The sequence below is a fragment of the Neophocaena asiaeorientalis genome, unplaced genomic scaffold (assembly GCF_003031525.2).
Source record: "Neophocaena asiaeorientalis asiaeorientalis breed wild unplaced genomic scaffold, Neophocaena_asiaeorientalis_V1.1 scaffold46, whole genome shotgun sequence".
Taxonomy (NCBI): Eukaryota; Metazoa; Chordata; class Mammalia; order Artiodactyla; family Phocoenidae; genus Neophocaena; species Neophocaena asiaeorientalis.
In genome coordinates this window covers 16,389,209-16,406,727 of record NW_020175393.1, presented here as the reverse complement: position 1 = coordinate 16,406,727, position 17,519 = coordinate 16,389,209, and the positions used below count along the sequence as shown (strand labels likewise).

The following is a 17,519-nucleotide window of genomic DNA, read 5'->3' as shown; positions in this document are numbered from 1 at the left end:
GAGCTCCGCCTCCTGTCAGCAGAATTATTTCACTATATATTACAATGTAATAATAATAGAAATAAAGTGCGCAGTAGGTGTAATGCACTTGAACCATCCCGAAACCTTTACCCGCCCCTCTCCCCGGGGTCCGTGGAAAAACCGTCTTCCACGAAACCGGTCTGAGGTGCCAAAAAGGTTGGGGACTGCTTGCGTAAAGGACATTTCAAGGCATGAGTCTGGACCAAAGTAGTGAGCATAGACAAAGAAGAAAACGAAAGATTGAAGCCTGGGGCACCCCCAGTTTCCTATGCCATCTGTTTTCTAAGATGAAAGGGATGAAAATACCTTTGGCAACAGGAACCTGGCCTCAGAATGGGAGGCTGGGAAAAGATACACACACATTTTAAAGGCTCAAATAATCAGAATTTTTTGCATCCTGTATTTTAAAATGTTAATGATAATGAGTTATTTAAAAACAAACCTTACAGACTTATGCCATGTGATCAGTACAAGTGAATCCTAATCTCCTATCTTTGTACATTTACAGTAGTGAATTGTGACCACATGATCACTTTGTAAAATCCAAAACATTCCTTTTGAAGCAAAGAAAAATTAAATAATGCACGGTAAAAGTGTTCACTTTATATTCATTCTAGTACATTCAGATTGTGCAGGGAAAAGAAGTAACTGATTATGTATATATGGTATATTTGGTATTTATTGAAGAAACTGACTATTCAGTTAACTAGGGCACTAAATTCTTATGTTCTCGGTTATTTGGGAGTTTGTTGTCTGACATAAACTGTAAGTGGTAAAAAATTTTACCCATTAAAAAAAAAACCCTAGAAGTTTTTTTCTATCTGTACATTTATCTCTGATTTTTTAATATGAATCAGTTTGTGCAATAAAGTACTTGGGTTTCCTCTGGCATATGATCTATACATATGGCTAAAACTACATGTTTTCACCATGTAAGTCATATTACAGAGAGCCAGACCAACATGTGAAGACTCAGGAAAAAATACTCTAACCCTGAATGTACTTATTTATTTGACTGTTAATCAAAAAGGAACTTAGCTACTTATTAAGAACAGAATTAAGAGTTCTGTGCTCCACCCAGAAAGAAATGACTAGAAAAGAGTTAATCTAGGAAAACTGTTTAGCAAGTAGTTAAGATAACATTAGCTTTCCCAGGTAGAATAAGAAGGAAATATATTATGTAAAAAGGAAGGAAAAAGTAATATTCAGATACTGTGTTTAAAAATTTATTTTTCATGGAATTTTACAGCTGGGTAGATTCCTACATGTATTCTAACTAATTATATAGATGAGGACACTAAATACTGAGAGTCCTCAAGGTGCCAACACAACACCCAGAATTAGAATCCACGTCTCCTAACTCCCAGGAAGTGCTCAGAATGCCCCAAGAAACTTGGAACTATTCGCAATGATGTCAAATTGATGGGGAAGATGCTGAATATTTTCATATCACATACAATTATAAAAAGCCTAGGTACACTTTTTTAATTATTTTTAGTTTATTATATCTGTGCATTGCATGCTCAGCTTGCCAATTTTCAGCAGTGACACTAATATGTTAATTTTATTTCTTAAATAATGATTCATCTCATTTTTTTCAACTAATATTTATTGAGTACCAATCACAGAATAGACCAGATGAGTCCTTGCGCTAATGAAGTATACACTCAAGTAGGACAGATAAATACTAAACAAATCAGCAATACAAACTGTAACACACTACTGTGAAGGAAACAAAAAAATGATAGAGAAAAATACAGAGGGACCACCTTAGCATAGTGGCCAGAAAAAGCTTCATAGTAAGTCACACTGAAGGATGAGATGGAGTCAGCTGCTTAAGAGCAGAGGGAAAGCTATTCCAGGTAGGGGGAACAGCACATGCAAAGGTCCTGGGGTGGTGTATTACAATCTCAAGAAAATAAGGAAAATAAATCTAGTGTGACTGAAACACAGTGGGTGAGGAAAAGAGAGGCCCAGGAAAAAGCTGCAGAAACAGCAGTTAGGGCCAGGTCTCGTGGTGACTGCAGGAAACCTGTACAGTCGTATATATGATGAGAAAGCCATGGAGAAGTATTTTGGTCAGTACGTGACATGTTCTGAAATTTATTTTTAAAAGACAGGCCTGGCTGTTCTGTGGGAAATGAATTAATGTTAATAGTGGAGTTGGAAATATGTAAATGGATTAGTTATATATTTTAGAGACAGAAATGACAGAGCTTGATGATAAGATTGGATGTGGGTTTTGAGGGAAAAGAAGAGTCAAGGATGACTTTCAGGAAGGGGGGGGATAAATTAGGAGTTTGGGATTAACAGATACATACTGCTATATGTGAAATAAATAACCAACAAGGACCCACTGTATAACTCAGGGAACTATACTCAATATTTTGTATAATAACCTTATAATAATAAGGGAAAAGAATCTGAAATAGATATATATAAATGTATAACTGAACCACTTTGCTGTACACCTGAAACACACATTGTAAATCAACTATACTTCAATTAAAAAAATAAAATTAAAAAAATTTTTTAAAAAGGATGACTTTCAACTGGGGGCTAGAGCAGCTGGGTAGTGGTAATGTTCCCCCTGAGAAGTGATATCATCAGAGCTGTGCTTTGGGGAATAAACCAAGCAGTAGACCTGTTATGAGCATAAAAAACATGAGACTAATACAACAGTTAACGACATGTTAGCTGTTAACACGCTGCTTGTCTGAACTAAGATAGCGGGAGAGGAAAGGGAAGTGAGAGATACTCGACTCGGCAAATCACTGAATGTGGGGAGTGAAGCAAGAAAGAGCCAAACGTGGCTCAGGTTTCAAGCTCTTCAAGCTTGGATTACCGAGGGGAACACAGAAAGAGCACATCTGCGGGAAAAGGTGATGAGCTGAGCTACAGAGGTGCCAACAGCTCATCAGGTGAAGAGATCCCGCGGCAGGTCTGGAGTTTCAATAAGGTCAGAATTGGAAATAAACATTGACAGTTGTCTACCTTGAGATGACAGCTGAAAACACAAAAGTGGGTGAAATCTCTCAACAATATAGAATAAGGAATGAGAACAGAACCTTGAAAACACTTACCGTTAATAAATGAGAGGAGGAAGGAAGGCCAGAGCAGGAGCATTGAGAGAGATAGAGAGAAGAAAACCAGGAGAGTGAAGAGTCCTGGTAGCAAAAGAAAAGCAGAGTTTCAAAGAGTAAAGGGGGTCAGCCATGGCAGATGTTGTAAACAGGTAAAAGAGAATGCTGGTAAAGAAAACCTCTCCAGATCTGACAAGTAAAACAACACTGGCTACTAAGAAAAAGTAGTTTGGGGCTCGAGGGTGAAGAAGTCAGCTTCTAAGTGAAGTGACAATCAAGGGAGGAAAAAAGTTGCTTAAAGGGTTACAAGTAGAAAGAAGGTTTCTTAAGACAAGATGGTATGACCCTAGGTAGAGAAATACTCACCTGAGTGTTTGAAATGGCAGCAGGATGGAAGTTAAAGATGAAGAGGATGAAAGAGGAACACAGAGTGGGAAGTTAGCCTGGGAAATGGATACAGTGGGTGATGATGACGAGAACCGTACGGGAGCAAAGAGAAAGATGCAGGCACTCCTTGGAGATATCCTGATCTTTATAATCTGCATAAGAAATACTTACATTCTAAGGATGAGGAACAGTACAAAGAATGTCCAAAACATGGACAAATATGTTGGCTATTAAGTGGACTTCTGGGTATTACCAAAAAATTTAAACTCTGATCTAATTCAGAAAACCCATAGTTTTCTTATCACACAAAAAAATCCTAGTTTCAAAACCATGCATTTAACTACTCTACCTCATTATCTATGGTAAGAATCATTTATAGAAAATGGTGATGATCCAAGTAAAACGAATAGGAAAACAAAAATGTAAATATTCTTTTCATGAGCACTATCTTTAAAGAAATTAATTACAAATAATATTTTAAAAGTATAAATTAAGTAATGACAATTAGCATAAAATTACATAGAAAAACAAAAACTAAGAAGCTTACTTCCTATTCTGGCACAATTCTCCCTCTTTGAATTTCGTTAATACTTTTTTTCTTAAGTCTTTACTGAATTTGTTACAATATTGCTTCTGCTTTATGTTTTGGTTTTTTGGTCGCGAGGCATGTGGGATCTTAGCTCCCCGACCAGGGGTCGAACCTGCACCCCCTGCATTGGAAGGCAAAGTCTTAACCACTGGACCATCAGGGAAGTCCCTCATTAATACTTTATCACGTTCTAGTTTACGATAGTTATTTGCGATTGTTTTCAGTAAAAATTGAACCTAACCATTTGTATCTTGATAAACTGTTAAATGCCTATCCCACTCCTCTCTTGTATTTTCACCCGTTTCCCTTTTCTGCTGGTTTTGCAGTGCCTGTCACAGCTGTAAATAAACAAGAGAAACAAGAAAAAGGTAAAGAAATACCCAATCATATCATTGATATGGATGTTTAGGTTCAGCCTATAAGTGGACATGTCAACGTGTTTGTATCAAATGAGTTAGTTGAGATGGGGAAGGGGAGATGATATAGATTACGTCTGATACATTAAAAAAAATTTTAATTAAGTGATTATTAATGTAAATGGCATATTTTCACCACTAGATTATTTTGTACCTTCCAGCCTCTAGCTTCAACAGAGGCTGGAAGGTACAAAATATCTTTATTAATAAATTTTTATTTATTAATAAAGATTGGCCAGCTGGATGAAAATGGTATAGACATTTAACAAAAATAATAAAATGAAACGTAAGACCAAAAAAAGAGAGAAATAAGATAGGTTAGGAGTAAATGAAGAAAGCTAACTTATAAAAACTAGTCAGTAGTTCTCACAGCCAGTTATACATAAAAATCATCTAGAAATTAGAATCAGTGAGGGCTGGGGCAACATCCAAGTTTCTTAAAAGTCCCACCAGTAATTCTGCTGCATGGCTAGGGTTAGGACAAGCTCACCTTAGTGAAAAGAGGAAGCTCAGTGACAAGGAAAATCAAGGATGATGTGGAAATGTTAACAGACGGAAATAAAGTAACTCACATTACAAAAGCATAAGGGTAAATAAGACACAAACAAAAATGTTATACTACCCTTTGGTTATATTATGCCAAATCTGAAATGTTCCCTGAAAAACAAAACTTATGGAGACAGCCTGGAGAAAACCGACAACAGATGAAGTCATCGTCACGATGACACTCTGCACTACACAGAGATTAAGGATTTGTCATTACTACAGAATACAGGATTTTTAAAAAGTAGAAAACACAGAACAGGTAAACATAGCAATATGAACTCAAGAATTCAGAACTCATCCAACTTTTTTAAACTGTATTTAGAAAATATTTCAGTGACGTCTACAGGGAATTATTTTCTGTAATCGGCTTCCTGAGTAAAGAAAGGGTCTTTCAATCCTGAGTTCAGCTGTCTATGACTAAGGGTTGGGGCATTTGAACAATTTTCTCCTCAGAGTGTCTGGAGAGGATGTGGTTTACTGCTGACTTTTCTGCAAACAGTTGGCTCTCAGAGATTTGAATTCAAGGGGTACCCTTCCATCCCAGATGATACCTTTTTGTCGAAAGCCACATAGGCAGGAATGAATTCTGCGCGCGGGGCCTGCTTGGGCTGGCCGTACGTGAGGACTGGTGCCTTGCTGGCCAGCTTGTCCATCTCAGCCTGAGACAGCTGGCTGACCTGGAGCCGGTCCCCGCCGATCCCAACTGTTGGATGTCGAACAACTGCATAGCCATTCCTATAGCCAAGCGTCTGGCTTCTATGAAATGCTGTTTTCTGAAGAAAAAAACGAAGTGTGTCTTTATATTATAAATATTTGTTAGGTAAAAAAGCTAACTTTCAAAAATATAACTTCAACCTTTGTTTATAAACATCCACAAACCTTACATCAAAAAGTTTACCTACTTTAGAAGGTTCTTGTATTTTAAGCTAAAACACTCGGTCAGAAAGGAGGGATGCAGCAGCCTGATCTTAAAATAAAACTTAAAGCCCTGCTGCTGAAAGTCCAATTTAATTACCAACTCACTTTCCACAAAAGGCTAAAATATTATCACATGTATACTCCTAATTTTGTACTAGTCTTCCCATGTTTTTCATTTTATCTGGTGGTCATAAACCATGGAACTGAGAAGATCTAGTTCTGTGAAATGAATTTTTACCTGAAATGAAACAAAGGCCCTCTTGCTACAGTGATGCTAATATATTCATATAACTTTTTGGAAAGCAAATGGATATTACAGACTTAAATTGAACAGACTTGAACTCAATAATTCCACCCCCAATCCTTTAAGGATATAACCCAAAATTACAGGAAAGAACAATATGCCTAAGGCTAACCATTATAATGTTCAATAGTTATAATTATAATAGTAGATTATAATAGTTATAATTACAATAGTAAAACATGCCATGGGAAACAATCTAAAAGACAAGCATGAGTAACTGACGGAAAGCTCACCTAATGGGCTATTATGCAGCCATTAAAGACCATGTGGTAATCTGGGAAAAATATTTATGATTTAATAAGTCCAAAAAAGCAGCTTACAAAATTATATGCATATTAATTATAAGCATGCAAACACGTGCACAAAAAAGGCTAGACTTGGAGAATGTTCTCTGTCTGTACTATACATTTCTGATTATGGTTTTTTTTTTTTACAATCAACACATTTTTATTGGTAAATGGAAAAAACAAAAGATTACAGAAAAAAAGTGGAAAGGAAATATTTTTGAAGGCAGAGGAGACCAAAACAGTGGCGTAGGATACCCAGCCTCCCCATCCCTCCACAAAGATCAATGGTTGGACAGCTGTCCATGAACACCTCTGGAAGAGGTCCAGAGTCCATTTAGGAGGTTTCAGCAACACAGTAAAACAAAAAACTGAGGATATTCACACAGGAAGAGAAGGAAGACAACCCATCTTCTCTGCATCATCCCATCCCCCAAGCCAGCACTGTTCAGCCCCAGGATGCAACTTCCCCTCAACCAGGAAAGGAAAAGCAGGGTGGGCAGTCAGCTCTCCAGTCGTTTGGAGACACTGCACGAAGGTCCCACCTCAGTTTCACCCCACAGACTAGTGAAGTAGAAGTGTACAGAGCCAGTTAGGAACACGGAAGAAAAAAGTAGGGGCTACTGGCAGCACCCATTCAGTGGGAGCCACTGTGGTTCACAGAGACCTGCTTGGCAGACAAACAGCAGATTTTGACCCACAGCCAACAGCCAGCATAGCTGCAGCTGCCATGTATCCCCTGCAGACTTCACCAGCTTTTGTCCCACAGGCATTCAGGGTTGCCCAGGCCACCACCTGAGTCCCTCCTGGCTCCCTCCTCTCCCCTGTCCCCAGCAGAGCCCAGGAACCACACAGGCAGCCAGCTTAGGCCTCTAGAAAGCGATGAAGAAAAAAACTGCCAACCAAGAGTACTTTACCCAGAAAAGTTGTCCTTCAGAAAGGAAGGCAAGATAAAGACTTTTCCTAATAAGTATAAGCTAAAGGACTTTGTCACCACTGAGTTTGCCTTACATGAAATGCTGAAAAGAGTTCTTTGAGCTGAAACAAAAAGGTGTTTATTAGTAACATGAAACTATACAACACACTGGTAAAGGTAAATGGAGACACCCTAATACTGTAACATGGTGATGTGTTATCTACTTTACTATAAAGACTACTTAACCCTAGCTTCAACAATTTGTTAATGGATACACTATACAAAAAGATGTAAATGGTGACATCAAAAAAATAAGGGGCGGGGAGTAAAAGGGTAGATTTTTATGTGAACAAATACGGTTGATCTGAAGGGCAAAATAGACAACAAAACAATTATAGCAAGGGACTTCAGTACCCCACTCTCAACAATGGACAGATCAGCCAGAGGAAAAAAATCAACAAGGAAAACACTGCACTTGAACCATACTTTAGATCAAAGAGACCTAACACACACATACAGAACAATCCATTCAACAGCAGCACTCTTTATTCTCAAGCATGTGCAAAACATTCTCCAGTATAGATCATATGATAGGCCACAAAATAAGTCTCAGCAATTTAAGAAGACTGAAATCATACCAAGTGTCTTTTCCAACTACAATGGCATGAAACTAGAAATCAATAAGTGAAGGAAAGCTGGAAAATTCACAAATATGTGAAAATTAAAAAACACACTCCTGAACAACCAATGAGTCAAAGAAATCAAAGGGAAATTTTAAAAATCTTGAACAGATGAAAATGGAAGCACAAAAATGAAAATCTACAGGATGCTGCAAGAGCAGGTTTAAGTTTATAATGATATATGCCTGCATTGAGAAATAAGATCTCAAATAAACCACTTCGCTTTATACCTCAAGAAACTAGAAAAAGAAGAACTAAGCCCAAAGTCAGCAGAAGAAAGGAAATAATAAAGATCAGAGCAGAAATAAATGAAATAGACACTAGAAAAACAATAGAAATGATCAAAGAAACTAAGCTGTTTTTTTGAAAAGACAAACAAAATTGACAAACCTTTAGCTAACTGATTAAGAAAAAAGAGAGAGGACTCAAAATCAGAATGAAAAGGGAGACATTATAACTGATAGTATAGAAATACAAAGAAGCATGAGAGTCTACTATGAATAATTACATGCCAACAAACTGGATAACCTAGAAGAAATCGATAAACTCCTAGAAATGTACAACCTAGCAAGATTGAATCATGAAGAAATAGAAAATCTGAACAGACCAATAACAAGTAAGGAAACTGAATCAGGAATCAAAAACCTCCTAATAGAGAAAAGCTTGGGACCAGATGGTTTCACTGGTGAATTCTACCACTGGTGAATTCTACCAAACATTTAAAGCAGAATTAATGCCAGTCCTTCTCAAATGCTTCCAAAAAACTGAAGAGGAGGGAACACTCCCAAACTCATTTTATAAAACTAGCATTACCCTGATACCAAAGCCAGATAAGGAAACTACAATAAAATTACAGACCAATATCTCTGATGAACACAGATGTAAAAATCCTCAACAAAATACCAGCAAACCAAATTCAGCAGCACATTAAAAGAGTCATACACCATGGTCAAGTGGGACTGATTTCTGAGATGCAAGGATGGTTTAACATGTGCAAATAAATAAATGTGATACATCACATCAACAGAATGAAAGATAAAAATCACATGATCATCTCAACAGATGCAGAAAATGCATTTGGCAAAATACAATATCCTTTCATGATAAAAATGCTCAAAAAATTGGGTACAGAAGGAACATACCTCAACACAATAAAGTCCATAGATGACAAACCTACAACTAACATCATACTCAAAGGTGAAAGGTTGAAAGCTTTTCCTCTAAGATCAGTAACAAGAGAAGAATGCCTACTCTCACCATTACTATTCAACATAGTACTGGAAGTCCTTGTTAGAGCAATCAGGCAAGAAAAAGAAATAAATGGCATCCAAATAGGAAAGGAAGAAGTAAAACTGTCTTTGTTTGCAGATGATATGATCTTATACTTATAAACCTTAATGACTCCACCAAAAAACTGTTAGAACGAGTCAACAAATTCAGTAAAATTCCAGGATACAGAAATCAACATACAAAAAATCAGCTGTGTTTCTACATACCAACAGTGAACTACCTGAAAGAGAAATTAAGAAAACAATCTCATTTATGATAGCATCAAAAACAATAAAATACTTAGGAATAAATTTAACCAAGGAGGTGAAAGGCCTGTACACTGAAAACTACAAGCTTTTGATGAAAGAAACTGAAGATAACACAAATAAATGAAAAGAAACGCATATTCATGTTTTGGAAGAATTAATATTACTAAAATGTCCATACTACCCGAAGCCATCTAAGAGTCAATGCAATCAGTATCAAAATTCCAATGGCATTTTTCACAAAAATAGAAAAAAAAAATCCTAAAATTTTTATGGAGCCACAAAAGACTCTTAATAGCCAAGCAATCCTGAGAAAGAACAACAAAGTTGGAGGCATCCTGATTTCAAACTATACTACAAAACTACAGTAATCAAAACAATATGTATTGGCAGAAAAATAGACACATAGACCAATGGAACAGAATGGAGAGCCCAGAAATGAACCCTCACATATACAGTCAACTAATCTTTGGCAAGAAAGCCAAGAATACACAATGAAAAAAGGATAGTCTCTTTAATAAATGGCGTTGGGAAAACTGGATAACCACATGCAGAAGAATGAAACTGGATCCCGATCTTACACCACTCACAAAAATTAATTCAAAATGGATTAGACTTAAACATAAGACCTGAAACTGTAAAACTCCTAGAAGAAAACATAGGAAAGCTCCTTGACATTGTTCTAGGCAATGATTTTTTGGATCTGACAACAAAAGCATAAGAAACAAAAGCAAAAATAAGTAAATAAATGGGACTACATTAAACTGAAAAGCTTCTGCACAGCAAAAGAAACCATCAACAAAATGAAAAGGCAACCTACAGAATGGGAGGAAAATGTGCAGATCATGTACCTAATAAGGGGTTAATATCCAATATATAAAGAACTCATATAACCCAATAGCAAAACAAAAACAATCCAAATAAACAAAGTCTGGTTAAAAAATGGGCAGAGGAAAAAAAATGGGTAGAGGAACTGAATAGATATTTTTCCAAAAGAAGACATACAAATGGCCAAGAGGTATGTGAAAAGGTGCTTGACATCACTAATCATCAAGGAAATGCCAATTAAAACCACAATTAGATAACATCTCACACCTGCTAGGATGGCTATCATCAAAAAGACAAGAGCTAACAACTGTTGAAAAGGATGTGGAGAAAAAAACCCTTGTGGGAATGTAAATTGGTACAGCCATTATGGAAAACCGTGTGGAGGTTCCTCAAAAAATTAAAAACAGAACTACCATACAATCCAGCAATCTCATTTCTGGGTATATATCCAAAGGTAATGAAAAGAGGATCTTGAAGAGATACCTGCACCCCGTTGTTCAGTACAGCATTATTCATAATAGCCAAGATATGGAAACAATCTGTTTCAAGCAATGGATAAAGATATGACATATATGTGTGTATGAATGTGTATATACCTATCTATACATGTATATACAATGAAATAGTATGCAGCCATGAGAAAGAAGGAAATCCTACCATTTCTGACAACTTGGATGAAACCTGAGGGCATTATGTCAAGTGAAAAACTTCAGCAAGAGAAAGACAAATACTGTATGCATGATATCATTTATATGTGGAATCTAAAAAATCCAAACTCATAGAAACAGAGAGTAGAGTGGTGGTTAACAGGGGGTGGAGGTAGAAGAAATGGGGAGAGAGTGGTCAAAGGATACAAACTTCCAGTTTATTCAGTTATAAAATGAAATCATTCTGAGGATCTAACGTACAGCATGATTATAGCTAACAATGGTGTATTATATACTTGAAAGTTAAGAGAGTAGATCTTAAATGTTCTCATCACAAAAAGGAAATGGTAATTATATGACTGGATGGAGGTGTTAGCTAATGCTATGGTGGTGATCATTTTGCAAAATACAAGCATATCAAATCAACAGGTCGTACACTTTAAATTTATACATCAATTATATATCTCAATAAAGTTGGAAAAAAGTGGAAGGGAAAATTAGAGATTATGTTAATTTTATGGAAATTTTTTTCCTTTTTCTGTTCTTCGCAATGTTGCTTTCAAAATCATATTTACACACATACATATATATACACACATAAATCATAAAATGTTTTTTATGAAAAAAATTACTGACGTACCTACCTAATTTCTTTGCAGCCCAACCAACCATCTCTCAGGATCTGTACTAGCATAAAAGGTACAATAGAGTAAACTTCTTTTGCTAAGAGTTATGGACTGTGAACTTTATTTTATGGGTTGTACATTCAAGGTCACATATCAGTTGACAGGACATAACACAAATGACACAGAACAAAATGGGCTGAGGTGACTTCATCACTGGGTAACCTGTGTAACTTCAAGCTCCTCTTCTCCCACCTCTAAAGACAGAAGCAACATCAGCTGCTTCATTTGCTTTTCCCGTTTGAGACAGACATCTCTACCATCACTCAGCTATACGACCTTTATCTGTGGACTTCAAGGGCACTCCAAGCAAGGCCACCTCAGGCTCCCCACCTTAGTTCCTGTGGTTCATCTTCTGAAGGTCTTGAGAGTTACACATACCTAGTCTTTCACGGCTGAAGATAGTGATCATGTTTTTCACATATCAAAATAAGGCAAATTGGCTGACACTTGGCCAGTGTATTTAAAATCTGAAAGATGTCCAATGCACAGTTCATCTTACTTGTAGTACGGCAATATATGTTCTCAGAGCCTGGCACCTCCAACCCACACCTCTGTAATCCCAAATCAAATCAACCCTGCCCCATGGGTAACCTACACTCACCAACAGCAAATGGTAAGCTGTTCCTGCACAGGGCAGGAACGTGCCTACAACATTTTTAAGTTTCATAAAACTGAAAAGTCCACTGAAGCAAAAAATCTACAATGCTGTGTCTTAATGCAGGAATAACTATGAAGAAGAGATTCAGAATCCAAATTCCCTCACCAAACAGTCAATTTCAATTCATTCTCCCAAAGAAAATAAACTGACTATGTATTTTATCTGACCTTCATGATCAGGGAGAGGAACTAATAGTTTAAATTATTAAACTATATAAATATAAATTATTATCGTTTCATCTCTGATAATCAGCCTATCGGCCTACTGAATCTTAATGTTGATATTCCAACATATATTTCAGTAACCCTGAAATTTCAGAATTAAATAATAATTTTGTCAAGGGCTAAACTATGTCAGAGAAAAAAAACACAAGCCTATTTTTTTTTTCTCTTCAATTTTGTCTACAGGATGCAACTAAAAACACAAAGTAGGGGAAGAGTGAAACAAAATCTAAATAGGAATCCTTTATAAAAATGTTAAAGCAAAAAGAAAAGGGCTAGGAGAAGAAAAAACAGCAACGAATCAACTGTAGTGGAGGGAATTTATGTGGAATTATCTCCTACAAAGCACCTGAAGATGGTTTGGGAGGAAGACGGCCAAGCGTTGAAAGCCTAACTTTTGGAGAAAGGACAACTGGGAAAGAAGGTTAAACAAGAACAGGGTGAAGGTGGGACCAGACTAGAAAAGGGACGAGGTGTGGTAGACGCATAAATACGAAGGGAGGAGACTGCAATAAAAGACCTGGCAGAAAGAAGCCAATGGGTGGAAGTGGTAAATAAGACAGGAAATGCAGCTGGGAGTGGGAGCGCTTACTAGGTCTAGGATTCAGAAGAGGAAGAACGCGGGCGGGAAAGATAGGCCTGGGGAGAGTGGGTGGGATGGGGCTGTGGAAATAAGGATGAAGGTGTAGAGAGGCTGATTCGGGGAAAGGGCCCAGACTAGGAGGGAGGGTTTAAGGGTGGAGCTCATCAGAGAAGGGTATGGGGGTGGGAGAATGAGCTAGAGGACCGAGGGAGAGCTCGGGAGCAAGGTGGGGAAGTCAGTGATCTAGAGGAGGCAGAGGCTTGAGGAGAGCAGCAAGTAAGAACGCTGGGAGGCCAAGACACTGCCAGGGTGGAGTGGAAAAACTAGAGAGGAATGGGCGGAGGGCAAAATGGGACAGGGAGGGTAAGGCTGGGTGAGGGAGAAAAGAGAACAAGGTTGGGGCAGAGGGACGGGTTTGAAGGGAAAGAGGACAAACTCGAGCGGACGAGAAAGGAGACGCAATCTTTCAAGCAGCTGCGAGCCCTCCGAGGCCGCCCGGGGGTGGGGGCAGGGGGTTGGGCAGAGAAGTCCTCACCGTGGAGTCCTTAAAGGACATGCCCGGGAGAAAGGGCAGGCCATGCAATGGGTTGGACATCATCGCACCCGCTCTCGCCGCGGCCACCTCGGTCGGGTTTGGTCCTCCCGCCTTGCCGTGGGGGCCAGCGGCTCCTTGGTAACGCCAAACATCCCGAGAGCTCGCGGCAGAGCGCCCGGGCCTGAGGCGCAGGCGTACTGGGTCTGCGCGTGCGCAGCCCGCGGGACTGGGCGCTCTCGCGGGAGTGTGGCCTCGGCGAGCTGGCCCCGCCCCTCCCCTCTCGGGACATAGCGACGTGAGAGCGGGTGGGAGGGGCGAGAGGAGGCACTTGTGATGACGGGATGGTTCTCGCCTTGAGGTCCAGGGTCGGGGCGGGCCCTTAGATCAGTTAGAGGGGAAGGGGCGGTCCTTCCTGCGCTCCAACGCAGTCCTCACCGCGCTCCGCCCGCTCTCTCTTCTCTCACCTGTGGGAAAAGGGCTCTTGTCCCAGTTCACACTGAAGTGTCAGTGGTTGGTTCCGGTTGAAAGTGTTACCTTTCTCGGACCCGTGCTTCCCCGGGACCAGGGGTTGCGGATTATTCGTGGTTATAACTCTGTTGCTCAAGGATGTTCAATGAACAAATGCAACCATCTGGTCCCTAATCCTCCCACTACAGCATTCTGGTTTTTTCCACTTTACCTTTCTTTATTCTACTGTCAATCCCTGCACTTTTGCACCCTCCCAGTTGTTGGCCGGGCCTTTGGGTCTTACACATTCACCGCAGGACACTCAATATTTGTTGACTGAAGAGCTACAGGGCGCTCGTGTCAATTCTCCACGTCTCTAGTATCTACCTACTTGCAGCTGTAATGAAAAGATCAGAACCAAGAGGGGAAACGCATCTCCTTCAAAGAGAAAACTAAGTCATAAGAAAAAAGCAAATAAGTGTGGCGACATATTATCAAAATCATAGGTACTCTTTTTACAAAACTTGTTTAAATTACTATCCCTTAAAAGAAATGTAATCCTATTCCTGAAACATTTTCAGGAAAGAAAAAACAAGCTATCCAGCAGCACTGAGGAGCTTAAAAAGAAAAAAAGCAAACAAAACCCAGCTGCCCAGACATTGGATTCATCGGGTCTGAAACGAGTCTCAGGCATCTGATTTTTATAACAGCTGTTTCTGATAATGAGCCAGTTTAGGAACATGATAAAGTAACAGACCTCAATCAGAAGGCATCCGCATCATGGGGTAGTTTACTGCCAATACAGACACAGCAGCTTTAGTTTTACTGCTTCTTGTCCAAGCAAATCCCCCTGTTGGGTTTCACTAATAGGTGTAAACCTCATGGGGCCCAGGACATCAATCCACTAGTGGTAACTGAAGCAGTTATTGGTGGCTGTCTCCACACCCTGCCCAAAGAATTTCTTTCCTTTTTTTTAAAATTAATTAATTTTATTTTTGGCTGCATTGGGGCTTCGTTGCTGCACACAGGCTTTCTCTAGCTGCGGCGAGCAGGGGCTACTCTTCATTGTGGTGTGTGGGCTTATTGTGGTAGCTTCTCTTGCTGCAGAGCACAGGGCTCTAGGCACGCGGGCTTCAGTAGTTGTGGCACGTGGGCTCAGTAGTCGTGGCCTGCGGGCTCTAGAGCCCAGGCTCAGCAGTTGTGGCCCACGGGCTTAGCTGCTCTGCGGCATGTGGGATCTTCCCAGACCAGGGCTTGAACCCGTGTCCCCTGCATTGGCAGGCGGATTCTTAACCACCACACCACCGGGGAAGCCCCGAGTTTCTTTTCTAATAACACTTCCTCTCCCCAACTACTTCTAGTTCCCATTTTTGTCCCCTCTCTTTTTTTCACCTTTACAATTTTTTTTTTTAATTTCTACTGGTGTAGTACCTTAATGTAGGTGTTTAAAACCTTTTTTTTAAAAAATCAATGCATTGTTGAAGATACTGAAGACTTTTTTTTTTTTTTGTGGTACGCGGGCCTCTCACTGTTGTGGCCTCTCCCGTTGCGGAGCACAGGTTCCAGACGCGCAGGCTCAGCGGCCATGGCTCACGGGCCCAGCCGCACCGCGGCATGTGCGATCTTCGCAGACCGGTGCACGAACCCGCGTCCGCTGCGTCGGCAGGCGGACTCTCAACCACTGCGCCACCAGTGAAGCCCCTGAAAACGTTTAAAAGTATCTGTCCATTGCATTATATCTTAGCCACTGACCTAGAAGGGAAGTGTGGACAAAGCATGTCACCTGTCATATCAGTAAATAACGGATGTCTCCAACCATCAAGTCAGCAGCCACTGCATCTCCCCACAACTGTGCACCCTGTGGGAACTCAGGATGGAGAAAAGCAGGCTATTGGCCCAAATAGCTAAGGTGCATATAAAAGGAATGAGTTCAATGAGCCCAGACTCTGGCGCCTTCCGATACAAAGAAAAGCACTAAATTCATTAACTTGAGATGTCTGCGTTTTGTGACTAGCAGTAATCTTTTTTTTTTTTTTTTTTTTGCGGTACGTGGGCCTCTCACTGTTGTGGCCTCTCCCGTTGTGGAGCACAGGCTCCGGACACTCAGGGTCAGCGGCCATGGCTCACGGGCCCAGCCACTCCGCGGCATGTGGGATCCTCCCGGACCGGGGCACGAACCCGTGTCCCCTGCATCGGCAGGTGGACTCTCAACCACTGCGCCACCAGGGAAGCCCTAGCAGTAATCTTTTGATGTTCCACCTACCTGGTTTTTGTTGCAAAAACTATGCATTTGGGCTCCTCCCTTACCTCTTTGGAGCAGTCCCTCGGAGCTATCTGAGAGGTTGTCTTCCTGGCTGGAGTCCTCAGAAAGTCCATCGAATAAAACATAACTCTCAACTTTTAGGTTGTGCATTTTTTTTTTTCCCATTCAACAGAAGCCAGCCACTGGGAGAATATTTCAAAATGGCAAGTTCAACCTCAGAATCACTGGGAACTGTAATCCTTGCTGACTCTTCAAGGTAACCTTACTCTTCCCAGTTACATGATCCCTTGCTGCCCTTTCTCTTAATAAAAGTAAATCCATGGCATTAGGAGACACTCAGAAGAGCCCTCCTGGACTAACTGCAGGGTTGCACTTGGGTCTGTATTCCCTGGGCTGGATAGGGAAGGAGCCAGTGGGGCTTGGAAAAGGTGAATCGTGCCTAAATACATTGTTCTTTGTGGCATCTGTTTCTATTGGAGGAGTGCCTTCTGCTCAAATGTCTTTCTTTCCCAGAAGAGCACACTAGTTTAATGGTTAACAGAGCGTTTTAACTACTTTCGGACACACGTAGAAATGTAAGGTGAAGGAAAATTCTCTTGGCCTGTGGCCTTGTAAAAATGCCATCACCTCTGAGGAGGGGAAGCCAGGCCATACTGCATCAGTGCTAAAAAGCGCAGGTACAGGTCTGTGAAGAGGAGGGAAGAAAGGACGTCAGAAAACCGCTTGAACCCTGAGAAGGGTGGGTGTGATTAAGAGTTTACAGCCTACTTCTCCCAATCAGGATGACTCAGCATGGATTGCACTCACCATCAACCTGCACTCACCACTTCCCACCTGTGGAATATATAGGAGAGGGCGGGAGCCTGACCATCCCCAGCAGCTAAAGTAGAAAGTGTGATGTTTGGAAGGCTGTACATAAAGCCTGGACTCAGAAGGCCACAGGGACGTTGCATGACTTTAGAGGGTGCTACA

At 40.3% G+C, this 17,519-nt stretch overlaps 1 protein-coding gene across 2 annotated transcripts in view; it reads right to left on the bottom strand.

Annotated features, from left to right (window-relative positions):
* The window catches only part of EFHC1 (EF-hand domain containing 1), a 60,458-nt gene extending 46,440 nt beyond the window's left edge, over positions 1-14,018 (bottom strand). For both annotated transcript variants that reach the window (XM_024766369.1, XM_024766368.1), the window contains exons 1-2: positions 13,838-14,018; positions 5,594-5,815 (exon numbers count right to left, since the gene is read on the bottom strand). In XM_024766369.1, coding sequence (XP_024622137.1) covers positions 5,594-5,815; positions 13,838-13,900 — 285 coding nt within the window. In that variant the 5' untranslated portion in view covers positions 13,901-14,018. The remainder of the gene's footprint in view (positions 1-5,593; positions 5,816-13,837) is intronic.
* Between the last annotated feature and the right edge of the window lie 3,501 nt (positions 14,019-17,519).